We start from the raw sequence: 12024 nt of genomic DNA on the forward strand, positions 1-12024 counted from the left end.
CTCTTTGCACCGTATACAACTATGGCTTGTGCCTTTGCATCCCTGTATTAGAACTTTGCATTTTGTGTTTTTTCCTTTTTAGAACTGATGTTGCTCAGCTGTGTTATGCTGAGCCGCACACAGTCTCTTTACAGGAGCATTTGGTGTTGAGCTAAAGTATTAGTTACAACATATCTGCACTTTTATATATATAAAAAATCTCTGGTTGTCTGGCACTCCTATGAATTGTGTAGGGCTAGAGTATGTGGTTATTGCCTTGTACAAGTCCTGTGCAGCTGTATATAATAATTGAATAGTAGTTCCATCAAGTTTGGTGCAAAATAATGAATAAGGGAAGACTGGAGAGAGTCGCAGTGAACTAGCCAAGGAATGAAGTGCATAAATGAGTAAGAATAGCCGGTCTGAAATGTAATATCAAAATCTCCAGGGTTTTCATTCATTTTCTCAATACCCCTGAATGAAAATTCATGCATTGACTGCACCATTGCCATGCAAATATTTCACTATTGCAGTACTTAGGACTTGAAGCTTTATTTCTGAATAATCATAAATTCTGTCTTTCAGCCTATAGGTTGATTTTCCATGTAGAAAGGAGTGCATTTTTGCATGCGTTGCTGTAAATCACATTCCTTGCAGTGTAACATGCAAAATTAAGCATTTTGTCTATGACAAGGTTTTAAAACTCATAGTTACCACATAATGTGTCTTTACAATGTGCATGAATATCAGAGATGTGTACCCTTGATGTTGATACTGAATGACTTATCCTGGGGTCTGTCTTTGTATATTACTAGATCACACTACTCAGCATCCAGTTCTGAACACTACTCAGCACAAAACCATTGCATGGCAAAGAGAGAGGTGGCGAAGGCTAATGGATAAGGCATATGAAGAGTTTTATGAAAGGTTGGACACTAAGGAGGGAGAAAAGGACATGTACCAATTGGCTAGACAGAGGGACCAAGTTAGGAAAGATGTGCAGCAGGTAAAGGTGATAAAGGATAATGAGGGAAGCATACTCACAAGCAAGGAGAGTGTGTTGAGCAGATAGAAAGAGTACTTTGAGGGGTTGATGAATGAAGAGAATGAGAGGGAGAGAAGGTTGGATGATGTGGGGATAGTGAATCATGAAGTGTAATGGATTAGCAAGGAGGAAGTAAGGATAGATATGAAGAGGGTGAAGAATGGAAAGGCTGTTGGTCCAGATGACATACCTGTGGAAGCATGGAGGTGTTTAGGTGAAATTACGGTGGAGTTTTTAGCCAGATTGTTTAATAAAATCTTGGAAAGTGAAAGGATGCCTGAGGAATGGAGAAAAAGTGTTTTGGTACCGATTTTTAAGAATAAGGGTGATGTGCAGAGCTGTAGTAACTACGGAGGGATTAAATTGATCAGTCACAGCTTGAAGTTATGAGAAAGAGTAGTGGAAGCTAGGTTAAGAAGGGACGTGAGGATTAGTGATCAGCAGTATGGTTTCATGCCGGGAAAAAGCACTACAGATGTGATGTTTGCTCTGAGATTGTTGACGGAGAACTACAGAGAAGGTCAGAAGGAGTTGCATTGTGTTTTTGTAGACTTAGAGAAAGCGTATGACAGGGTGCCTAGAGAGGAGTTGTGGTATTGTATGAGGAAGTCGAGAGTGTCAGAGAAGTATGTAAGAGTGATACAGGATATGTACGAGGGTAGTGTGATAGCGGTGAGGTCTGCAGTGGGTGTGACAGATGCGTTTAAGGTGGAGGTGGGATTACATCAAGGATCAGTTCTGAGCCATTTCTTATTTGCAATGGTGATGGACAAGTTGACAGACGAGATCAGACAGGAGTCCCCGTGGACTATGATGTTTGCAGATGACATTGTGATCTGTAGTGAGAGTAGGGAACAGGTGGAGGAGACCCTGGACAAATGGAGATATGCTCTAGAGAGAAGAGGAATGAAGGTCAACAGAACTAAGACAGAATATATGTGTGTGAATGAGAGGGAGGATAGAGGAATGGAGAGGATGCAAGGAGTAGAGGTGGCGAAGGTGGATGAGTTTAAATACTTGGGATCAGTAGTTCAGAGTAATGGTAAGTGTGGAAGAGAGGTGAAGAAGAGAGTACAGGCAGGATGGAGTGGGTGGAGAAGAGTGTCAGGAGTGAAAGGGAAAGTCTACAAGAGGGTAGTGAGACCAGCTATGTTATATGGGTTGGAGACAGTGGCATTGACAAAAAGGCAGGAGTTAGAGCCGGATGTGACAGAGTTAAAGATGTTAATATTTGCACTGGGTGTGACAAGGGTGGACAGGATTAGGAATAAGTATATTAGAGGGTCAGGCCAGGTTGGAAGGTTTGGAGACAAAGCCAGAGAGGCAAGATTACATTGGTTTGGACATGTGCTGAGGAGGGATGCTGAGTGTATTGAGAAAAAGATGCTAAAGATGAAGCTACCAGGTAACAGAAAAAGAGGAAGGCCTAAGATTAGGTTTATGGATGTGGTGAGAGAGGACATGCAGGTGGTTGGTGTTACAGAGCAATATGCAGAGGACAGGAAGAAATGGAAACAGATAATCCACTGTGGCGACCCCTAACGGGAACAGCCGAAAGAAGATGATGATGATGTACATTAATGCAAATTGAGTAATTTGCTGTGTCAATTAATATTACTTATGCAATGTGTTCTGTTACCTGGCATCTGTCTTTTGTTAACTAGTTTTCTAACATCTTATGAAACATTGCTTCTTGGATGAAAGCTTGTAATTTTACCAGTCTAATTTTAATAGACATTTCTCAGCTCTCCCTGAAAAAGGTTATATTTTGCCACTCAAACTTCAAGAATTATTAGTTTGAACTACACTGCTGTTGGACTACAATAGGAGTTCACCTGCTCCACTTCAAATTGAAAGGCTGATGAACTACCAGTGTTGATGAAAGTCATGTTAACATGCATATAACTGACAATAAGTCAAATTAATCTTCACCACTAATGACATTATGCTGTTGATTGTCTGTACAAAAACCTGACATCTAGCCCATGCCTTCAATTTTCTTGTACTCTGCTTCTTACTGTACCAGCAAATAAGCAGATGACACTCATATGTGCATAATTTAATTACAAAATAAATTTCCTCATATTATTACTCTGTGAACACAGCAATTTAGTTCTAAATTAGGAGAGAATTCATTTCAATTAAAAGAAAATAGTTTTTCTTGATATTGGCAGATTGAGTAAAAGTAAATCCATACAGCTTAATGGAAACTGCAGCTGTTATTTTTTTCTTCATGGTAACAGATATAAATGAGTGCCAGGAGTCAAATCACTGTCACCAGCGTTGTATCAACACCGTTGGAAGTTTTCGATGTGGATGTAACCCTGGCTTCCAGCTAAAAGGATGGAGATGCTTTGGTATGGATTTATTTATTTATTTACAGATTTTTTTGTCTGCTTTAGTCTCATTAGGTCTAGTAGATTATAGTATCCCTGTTCTATAAGTTATAAAAGGTCTGTGACTTCACTGTTAACAGTCATGATACTTTATTAATCAATTTCTGAGGTGTGCAGGTCTGACTGATACTTAATTATGGCTATATTTAAGGACTGGGCTACCTGAGCTGATTTTTTTTCAGCTGTGAGACTCAGCATTGCTTCTAGTTATCCATGTAAGTGAATTCTGATATCTAATTAGGTGTATTTTGGGATATGAAAACTTTCTCATCGGTGCATCTTTCAGAATGAATTACAGCATACTAATAATACAGTAATGTTAATAGGATCGTAATAGTAAGCCATTATTAAATAGCTATTGCTATTTATGAGTGTCCCTGTCTGAGTCTAAAAATAACATTAATTTCATCTTAAATAAATACTAGTTTCATATACAATATATGCTTTTTTACATTAGTCATTAATGTGTCAACAGCAAAATATATTTTTTGCTTTATAGCAGTGAACATTTCTCTATGTAAAAGTAAGAAAACACCTTCACTTAGTAATAATTTATACAGTGTTACGTGCTTGTGTTAGTGTTGTCCTAACTTTTTCTTCACATACACTGTTGTGTATTCTGTCAGTCTCATTCAGCCAGTTTTAGTCTAATGTACTTCAAGGGTACACAGGACCATTTTCAATCTGTAGCAAACAGTTAATGCTGTTGAAGAGTAATGGATGGTGAGAAATGCATCTGTGTTCATTTGCTAGAGCTTTGGTTACAGCTAGACTTCTAATGCTTGAAGGTTAGGTATGAAAAAAAGAAAAAGAAAAAGCTAGCAAAAGACACTAGCCAGGAGCTGGTAGTGTTGATATATTGCAGTCCTTGTATGGAAGCCCCAGGAGTGATTCCTCCATTTTGCAATCCACAGGCAACATGGAAGCTTACTGGTAAGATTTCTGCCTCACAACTCCAGTGTCTGGAGTTCATTCCTGACTCCTGGTCACTGTCTGTGTGGTGTCTGCATTTTTTGCCTGTGTCTGTTTTTCCATGCTCTTCCCACTTCCCACAGGCATGATAGTTGATTGGCTACACAAAAATTCCTTCTGTCTCTCTCTCTCTCCATATATATGTATGTCCAAGAAGGACTGATTCACTTTCCCTGTTAACAAATAAATGAAATAAAAAAGATTCTGTATGTGACTAAGATGATATATGTAGTATGTTTTCCACTGCTACTGGCAAGGAAGAAAAATATTAGATGTTATGTGATCCTATCTCGCCTACATTCTGACTGATGGGCTCCGAACCCACACTATATAGATATTTTGATGTAGTGTGGGTTTGGAGCCGATCCCTCGGCTCCGACTCGGCACGCTTATGCCAAAGAGCGAAGTCTCTTATTGGCTGAGCTTACTATATCCCAGGATGCACCACTACCAGTCCCCCAGATCTCGTTTGCCGCTAACTAGCAAAGACGTGGTCTCGAGCTGGCTGAGCTAAGTAGTGTCTTTTCACTAACTTTTTCTGTCAGAAATTTGCTATTTCTTTAACAAAAAGCTGTTTTAACAGCTACTCTGTGCTTTTGTGTGTGTTTTGAAAATTTTTGTGGAAAATTTGTGTGTGATTGGTGTTTGTTCTGGCTACAGGCCCCCTTGATCTGTAGGGCCTTCCCTGTCAGTCAATCCCTTTTGAACCTTTAGGGGTTCTTGGATTCCCTTAGATATATTCACTGTTGTATGTCTTCAGTTGGCTTTAATTTAATTGCGGGCTGTCATTCTTAACGGCAAGTTAATCTTTGTAGTGTCAGTCTATTTCAAAGAGTTTTGTCTGTGAGAGAGTTACTGAGTTCTACTTATAATGTCTCAGGCTCCTAGGCCTTCGGGCTTTAAGAAGTGCACTAAATGTAGTTTTAAAATGTCTATCACGGATGACCACTCTCTCTGTGTATATTGTTTGGGCGCCAAACATTTGCAGGAGTCCTGCAGCGTGTGTCACGCTTTTTCCTCGAGGTCCTCCAAGAGAGGAAAAATAAACTTATATTGAAAGGCCTTATAAAACCCTCTTTTGAAGAAGCTTTAGCATCCTCTCCTTCTCCTGCTAAAAGAAAGGCGTCGGCTCCAACCAGTCCGTCGGACCCGACTGCCAAAAGACATAGGCAGGCTTCTCCTTCGGCTCCAAGGACTTGGGCCGAGGCGAACAGTCTGCCTCGATGCCTCCAGTCTCGACTCCTCTGGCTTCGGGCCGATGGCTGGGGCATCGAGGCGGTCACCTTCATCGGCTCCACTGATCTCGGGCCGATGAAGGTTGTCCGCTCAGACACTTCCTCCTCGGCGCTTAAGTCCTCCTCGGCACCGATGGAAACTGGTTTGTGCATTCCTTCGGCGCCGATAGTTATCGAGTCACCTCGGAGCCGGTCCCCTAGCCCCTTGGGGCCGTTGGAGAGGCCAACTCGAACCCGTTCGGTCTCCTCTAGGTCATCGAGGATGTCAGATTCGGACATAGACAGGGTGCTCCAAAGACTGTTCCAGTCCCCAGTCTTTCAAAAATTTGTTTCGGCTCCAACCCAATTGGCTTCGGAGCCGATAGCCCATTCCATTGCCATTCCTCCTCCGACCGCTTCGGCTCCATCGGAGCAGGTGCTGTTGGAGCCGGTGGAGATCCTAGGGTCGGCTCCGACCCTTACTCCAACCCCGGCCTTCGGGTCCGAGTTTGGCACATGGACTTCTTCGGCCGGACCCGGGGGTGACGTTTCGGGACCAATACTGTCGGTTCCGAGCCTCCCTCTCGGTGCTTCGGCTGCGGGACTTCCGTCTGCTATCATGGCTCTGGGGACCGGACACTCCCAGGATTCTGGGGGTCCGGCTTTCAGAGCTATGAGGAGTGCCTTGGCCAAGTCTTCTTGGCCATCTCACGGCTTTACCGGCACCTTCCTGGGCATGGAGACTGGGTCTTTGGCAGTTCCCTGTCCCTAGGCAGCGGAGCCCGGGGCCTGAGGTTACCCCACTGGGGTTCCCCTCCTCCTGAGGGTTCTTCGGAGTTGTCTTGGAGGAGCCCCAAGGAAGAGATCGTGCAAGAGGAAGCACGTGGACTCCCCCGAGTCTCTTACATCGGACACTGATCTTGATGATGCGGAGGGGTCCCCAAAGTCGTCCTCGGATGATGTCTCATTCGCAGACATTTTAGAGATCCTTAAGCAGGCGGCTGGATATCCAAACCCCCCTCTGCTGATGAGTCAGTGCTTCTCAAGGCCTTTGGGGCTCAGCCCTCCGCCTCCTGGGTGTCTCCGCCCTTCGACGAGCTCCTGGATTTGGTTTGTCGGAGGGCGTGGGAACATCCAGATACTGTGGAACCAGTGCCTTCTCGCCCTAACAAATTTTTGTCTGCCCCACCCGAGAAGGAGTTCTTGATGAAAGGCATGGCTGTAGATGCCATGGTGGTGGCATCTGCTACACAACAGGACGTGGCAGAGGCTTCAACGTCCGTCCATCCTCCTAATAAGGAGTCTAGGAGCATGGACGTGCGGAAGCGCACCCTGACTTCAGCGGCCTTTACTCTAAGGTCCCTGAATTATTTGGCACATTTTACCAGGCTACAGAGGGATCTGGTCAAGGAGCTGTCAGATTCCCTCTCAGGTAACCTACCTGAGCAGCTAGCCCAGTCGGTTAGCTCTCAGTTGGCTATCCTTACCTCGATTTCTAACTCGTCCATGAGGCTCATTTCATATGCGGCCGAAGGCGGCAGAGCGGCAGGCACAGGCGTAGCTCTCGGAGACAAGCCTGGCTCCGTTTGTGTCATTTCGCGGAGGCCTTCAAGTCTTCCTTCGCCGGCGCTCCCTTTGATGGGTCCTCTCTGTTTGGACCTAAGGTAAAAGACACTCTCTTACCGCTGTGAGCAAGAGGGAAAAACTTTATCTGCCGTAGGTGCACGTTATTCCACTCCCTTTCGGCCTTATCCCAAGGCTAAAAGAGGAGGGAAGATGTGGTTCCATAAATCACAGAAGTTTTTCCTCAACAGCAGGAAGATTCCCCTTCCAGAGGCAGAGGGCGGGAAATTTTTCTGGGAGACGCCATCCCTGAGGCGGCTGAGGGCCCCGCAATTCTGGAGACCGCGAGTCCTTTCATGGCTCTTCAGCCTCCCACACTTCATGAGGGATTGCCCGGCTGTGCTGCTCCGGAGCCAGTCGGGTGCCGTTTTGCCAAGCACCTAAAAGCCTGGGAGTCTATCACTCAGGACAGATGGGTGCTTCGGATTATTGCCGGAGGTTACACCATTCCCTTCACACACTCACCCCCACCGTCCAAAAAAATCCTGGACCCACCACCCAGTCAAAGGGAAATTGCAGCCGCAGAAGCTTCAAAGCTGCTAGAAAAAGGAATCATCCAACCGGTCCTCACAGACCAGATCGGATCCGGAAATTACTCAAGGTTCTTTTTAGTGCCAAAAAAGACAGGGGACCTGAGACCAATATTGGATCTCAGCAAACTAAACCAGTCCGTCATGAAGTCCAAATTCCGAATGGTCACTTTACAATCCATTCTCCCATTGTTGGAGAAGGATGTTTGGATGTGCTCCGTAGATCTCAAGGACGCCTATTATCACATACCGATACATCAGGCGTCCAGGAGGTATCTGCGCTTCAGCCTGGGAGACAGTCATTTCCAATTTTGTGTACTGCCCTTTGGTCTCACCACAGCCCCCAGGGTGTTCACCAAGTGTTTGGCAGTAGTGACTGCTCACATGAGGAGTCTTGGATTCCAAGTGTTTCCCTATCTGGACTACTGGCTCCTAACTGCCACCACCAGGCATCTACTAATAGACAACCTAAAAGCCACCATCTCCCTGGGTGCTTCCCTGGGAATTACATTCAATTGGTCAAAGTCTGTCTTGCTGCCCTCTTAGCACATAAGATTCATAGGAGCAGAGATAGACTCAAAATTGATGCGCATCTTCCTTCCTACCGAAAGGATTCAAACTTTACAAGGTCAAGTCCAAGCCCTGCTTCCAAGATCCAAAGCCCCAGCCAGGATGGTCCTGCAACTTTTAGGTTCGATGTCTGCCACGGTTCTCCTAGTTCCACTGGCAAGATTGCACATGAGGATTCTTCAGTGGCTGTTATCGACACAATGGTCTTTTCAGAATCTCCCCCTCAATCATCTCATTCTGATTACAGAAAGCGTGCAAGCGGGACCTCCGCTGGTGGCTTCAGCCATCCAATCTGAATCAGGGAAGACCTTTTGTTATCTCCCCTCCGGTGGCCACCCTGACAACGGATGCCTCCCAGACGGGGTGGGGCGGGCATTGTCTGGGCAGGTTAGTTCAGGGTTCTTGGCTTCCAGGCGAAACCTTTCTCCATATCAATGTATTGGAAATGAGGGCTGTACTTCTGTCCCTACAGGCCTCCACAATTTCTCCCTCAAGGCATTATCGCTATCCACACAGACAACATGTCGGTGGTCTGGTATCTAAACAAACAAGGAGGGACCAGATCTTACCCCTTTGCAGAGAGGCCATGAGGGTGTGGGAATGGGCTGTAGCTACCAACCGCTTTCTGGTAGCGACCCACATTCCAGGAAATCAATATGTTGGCAGACAGATTAAGCAGGACGATTCTCTCTCCTCATGAGTGGTCCCTGAACGAAACAGTAGCAGCTCAGGTTTTCAGAAGATGGGGGACCCCGTGCTGCGACCTGTTTGCAACTCCACAAAACACAAAGTGCAAAAGGTTCTTTTCCTTGACTCCGCGTCAGGGGGAGGCAGCTACGGATGCTCTAGCCCAACCTTGGCCAACAGGACTACTTTATGCCTTTCCTCCGGTTCCACTCCTCCCCAAAGTCATCCAGAAAGCTTCCCAATTGGGGTCCACAATGATACTAATTGCTCCGCACTGGCCTCGTCAGGTATGGTTCCCCTACCTAAAGAAACATGCTCTGGGCGGTCCTTGGTTTTTGGATCTAACTCCGGACCTGCTGATTCATCAGTCGGGACGACAACACCAGTCCCTTCACACTTTGAAATTAACAACTTGGCTCCTCCACTTCCGACTTTAGTCAGAAATCACACCTTAGACCCGGAAGTTATTCACATTTTATCTTCGGCCCACAAACCCACCACTAAGAAATTGTACCTCAGTAAGTGGAAGAGGTTTGCTATCTGGGCTCAACTCAGGGGCTTAGACCCTATTACTGCCCGATACCAGAGGTCTTGAAATTTTAACTTCCTTGTTTACTCAAGGATCTTCAGTCTCTACTATTAAAGTCCAACTAGCAGCTATCTCCAAATTTCACGAATCCATAGATCCACCGTTGATGAGCAGCAGATTATGTAAAACTTTCATTAAAGGTGCTGTGCTGTTAAGACCCCAGTTTTCATCCTGCGCCTCCGTGGGATCTTGATTTGGTACCGTGCCTTAACATCTTCCCCTTTCGAACCGGCTGCTACATGTGAGTTAAAATATCTGTCTTGGAAAACTGCCTTCTTAGTTGCAATTACCTCTGCAAGAAGAGTTTCAGAACTTCAAGCCCTATCTATCAAACCACCGTACTTGATTTTTCACAAGGATAGAGTATCACTTAGGCCTAATCCATCCTTTGTTCCAAAGGTTTGTTCTAATCTCTGTCTCCAACAATCTCTAGAGCTACCAGTTTTCTTTCCAAAATTCTCAAATGAAGCGGAATACACCTTGCATAAATTGGATGTTCACAGGCAATTGCGCTTCTATCTAGACAGGACTCAACAAATTCGAAAAACAGACCAATTGTTTGTGTCCTTTTCAGATAATAAATTGGGTAAAACCATCACTAAAGCTACTATCTCCAAATGGATTAGAGATTGCATAACTCAGGCTTATTCCTCTTCAAATAAGCAACTTACAACATCTATCAAAGCTCACTCTACCAGAGCTATGGCTACTTCTATTGCTTTTCATTCCAAGCTCGCTATTTCTGAGATTTGTGCTGCGGCTACTTGGTCCAACCCGCACACTTTCATTTCCCACTATAAATTGGATGTGGCATCTAAAGGGCGAGCATCATTTGGTTCCACGGTCCTCAGGAGTGTTTTCCAGTGAGCCACCCAGGATTCAGGTGCTAGGGATGCTGTCCCATCAGTCAGAATGTAGGCGAGATAAGATCACATAACATCTTTTAGTTATGTACTCACCATAACTTCAGATGTTTGGGATCCATCTCGCCTACATTCCTAATACCCACCCTCCTTCCCCCTGCCTTGGAGATCAGAAGAGATTGAATGGTTTTGAGTTCTACTGTTTTTTATCTTGTTTCATCTGACGATGTTATATAAGCAGCATGTGTGTGTGTGCATGTATGCGGACAAACTAGATCTGGGGGACTGGTAGTGGTGCATCCTGGGATATAGTAAGCTCAGCCAATAAGAGACTTCGCTCTTTGGCATAAGCGTGCCGAGTCGGAGCCGAGGGATCGGCTCCGAACCCACACTACATCAAAATATCTATATAGTGTGGGTTCGGAGCCCATCAGTCAGAATGTAGGTGAGATGGATCCCAAACATCTGAAGTTATGGTGAGTACATAACTAAAAGTTTGCTACCTTTGATAGCTCATTACCATACAATGCTTCTTCGTGCCAATTTTGGGGACTGTGCTCCATAGGAGAGCTTTCTTTCTCTGTCCATTGCCAATGAAATGTGCCCAAGTGACTTTAGTAGAAAGCTCAGATTATGGCCTCTAGGTACAGAATTACTTGCTCATTTTGGATAATGGGTTAAGTAAATGAAGGGGTACAGAAGAAAGTTAAGAAGGGTGCAAAAAATAAAATTACAAGTAAAATGTAAGATGTAATGTGGGTGTGTCCCTTACAGAGAGGGTAGAAGATATTACGGCTGTCAGAGAAAAGGAAGGAAGGCATATCCCAAATTTAATGGTGCACCATTTATTAGCCAATGAGATGGAGGAGTGCAGCATCAGCAAGGTAGATGGTGGATTGTGACTAATGTTCTTCGTGTTTCACTATTGCAGTCCTCACATATGGGTTATCCGGCTCCCAGTAGCCCTCAGTCGGCCCGAATACCAAAGTCCATGGTATATGACGTCGGCTGGCCCCGGTTGTAAAACTGATGTCAGAATGTCAGGTATAAAGGGAGGCAGCCGACACCATTTCCTCAGTCTTTCTTGCCGCGGAGCCCAAAGCAGATGCAATTTGCACTAGTGCTGGTCAGCCTATTACCTTCGGTTTGCTTTCCGACTACCAAGTTTAAGACGCTTTCAGATAAGTACCCCGTTGGGGATCCTCTTTTCTTGCTTTAACAAATGTCAGATAAAGTTAATAACTGTCTTGCCTGTGGAAAACAGATTCCGCACCGTAATTTCCATTCCTATTGTATAACTTGTTTGGGCCTTGAGCATGACGTCCCTAACTGCGATCTCTGTGCTTCTTTTAACCCACGTACCATACACCGTAGAGCTAAGATTTTGTATAAGCATTTCGGAGTCTGGCCTAAGTTCGTCAGTATGGCATCTTCTGGTCTCAATACCTAGGAAACGCAAAGACAAGGACCGCGACAGGCCTAGGGTTAAATCTGCCCATGACGCACTGGTGAAATTGGTCGTCAGCACAGCGGTAGTCAGTGAGGTGCTTTCGCAG

The 12024-nt window shown here is 45.1% G+C and overlaps 1 protein-coding gene across 1 annotated transcript in view; it reads left to right on the forward strand.

Moving 5' to 3' along the window:
• Positions 1–12024, forward strand: part of HMCN1 (hemicentin 1) — a 5606893-nt gene that overhangs the window by 5470856 nt on the left and 124013 nt on the right. The window contains exon 101 of the mRNA XM_044085314.1: positions 3268–3381. Within this exon, the coding sequence (XP_043941249.1) occupies positions 3268–3381 (114 nt within the window). The remainder of the gene's footprint in view (positions 1–3267; positions 3382–12024) is intronic.

This window comes from Protopterus annectens, chromosome 10.part0 (assembly GCF_019279795.1).
Source record: "Protopterus annectens isolate FY-2018-M chromosome 10.part0, PAN1.0, whole genome shotgun sequence".
NCBI lineage: Eukaryota > Metazoa > Chordata > Ceratodontiformes > Protopteridae > Protopterus > Protopterus annectens.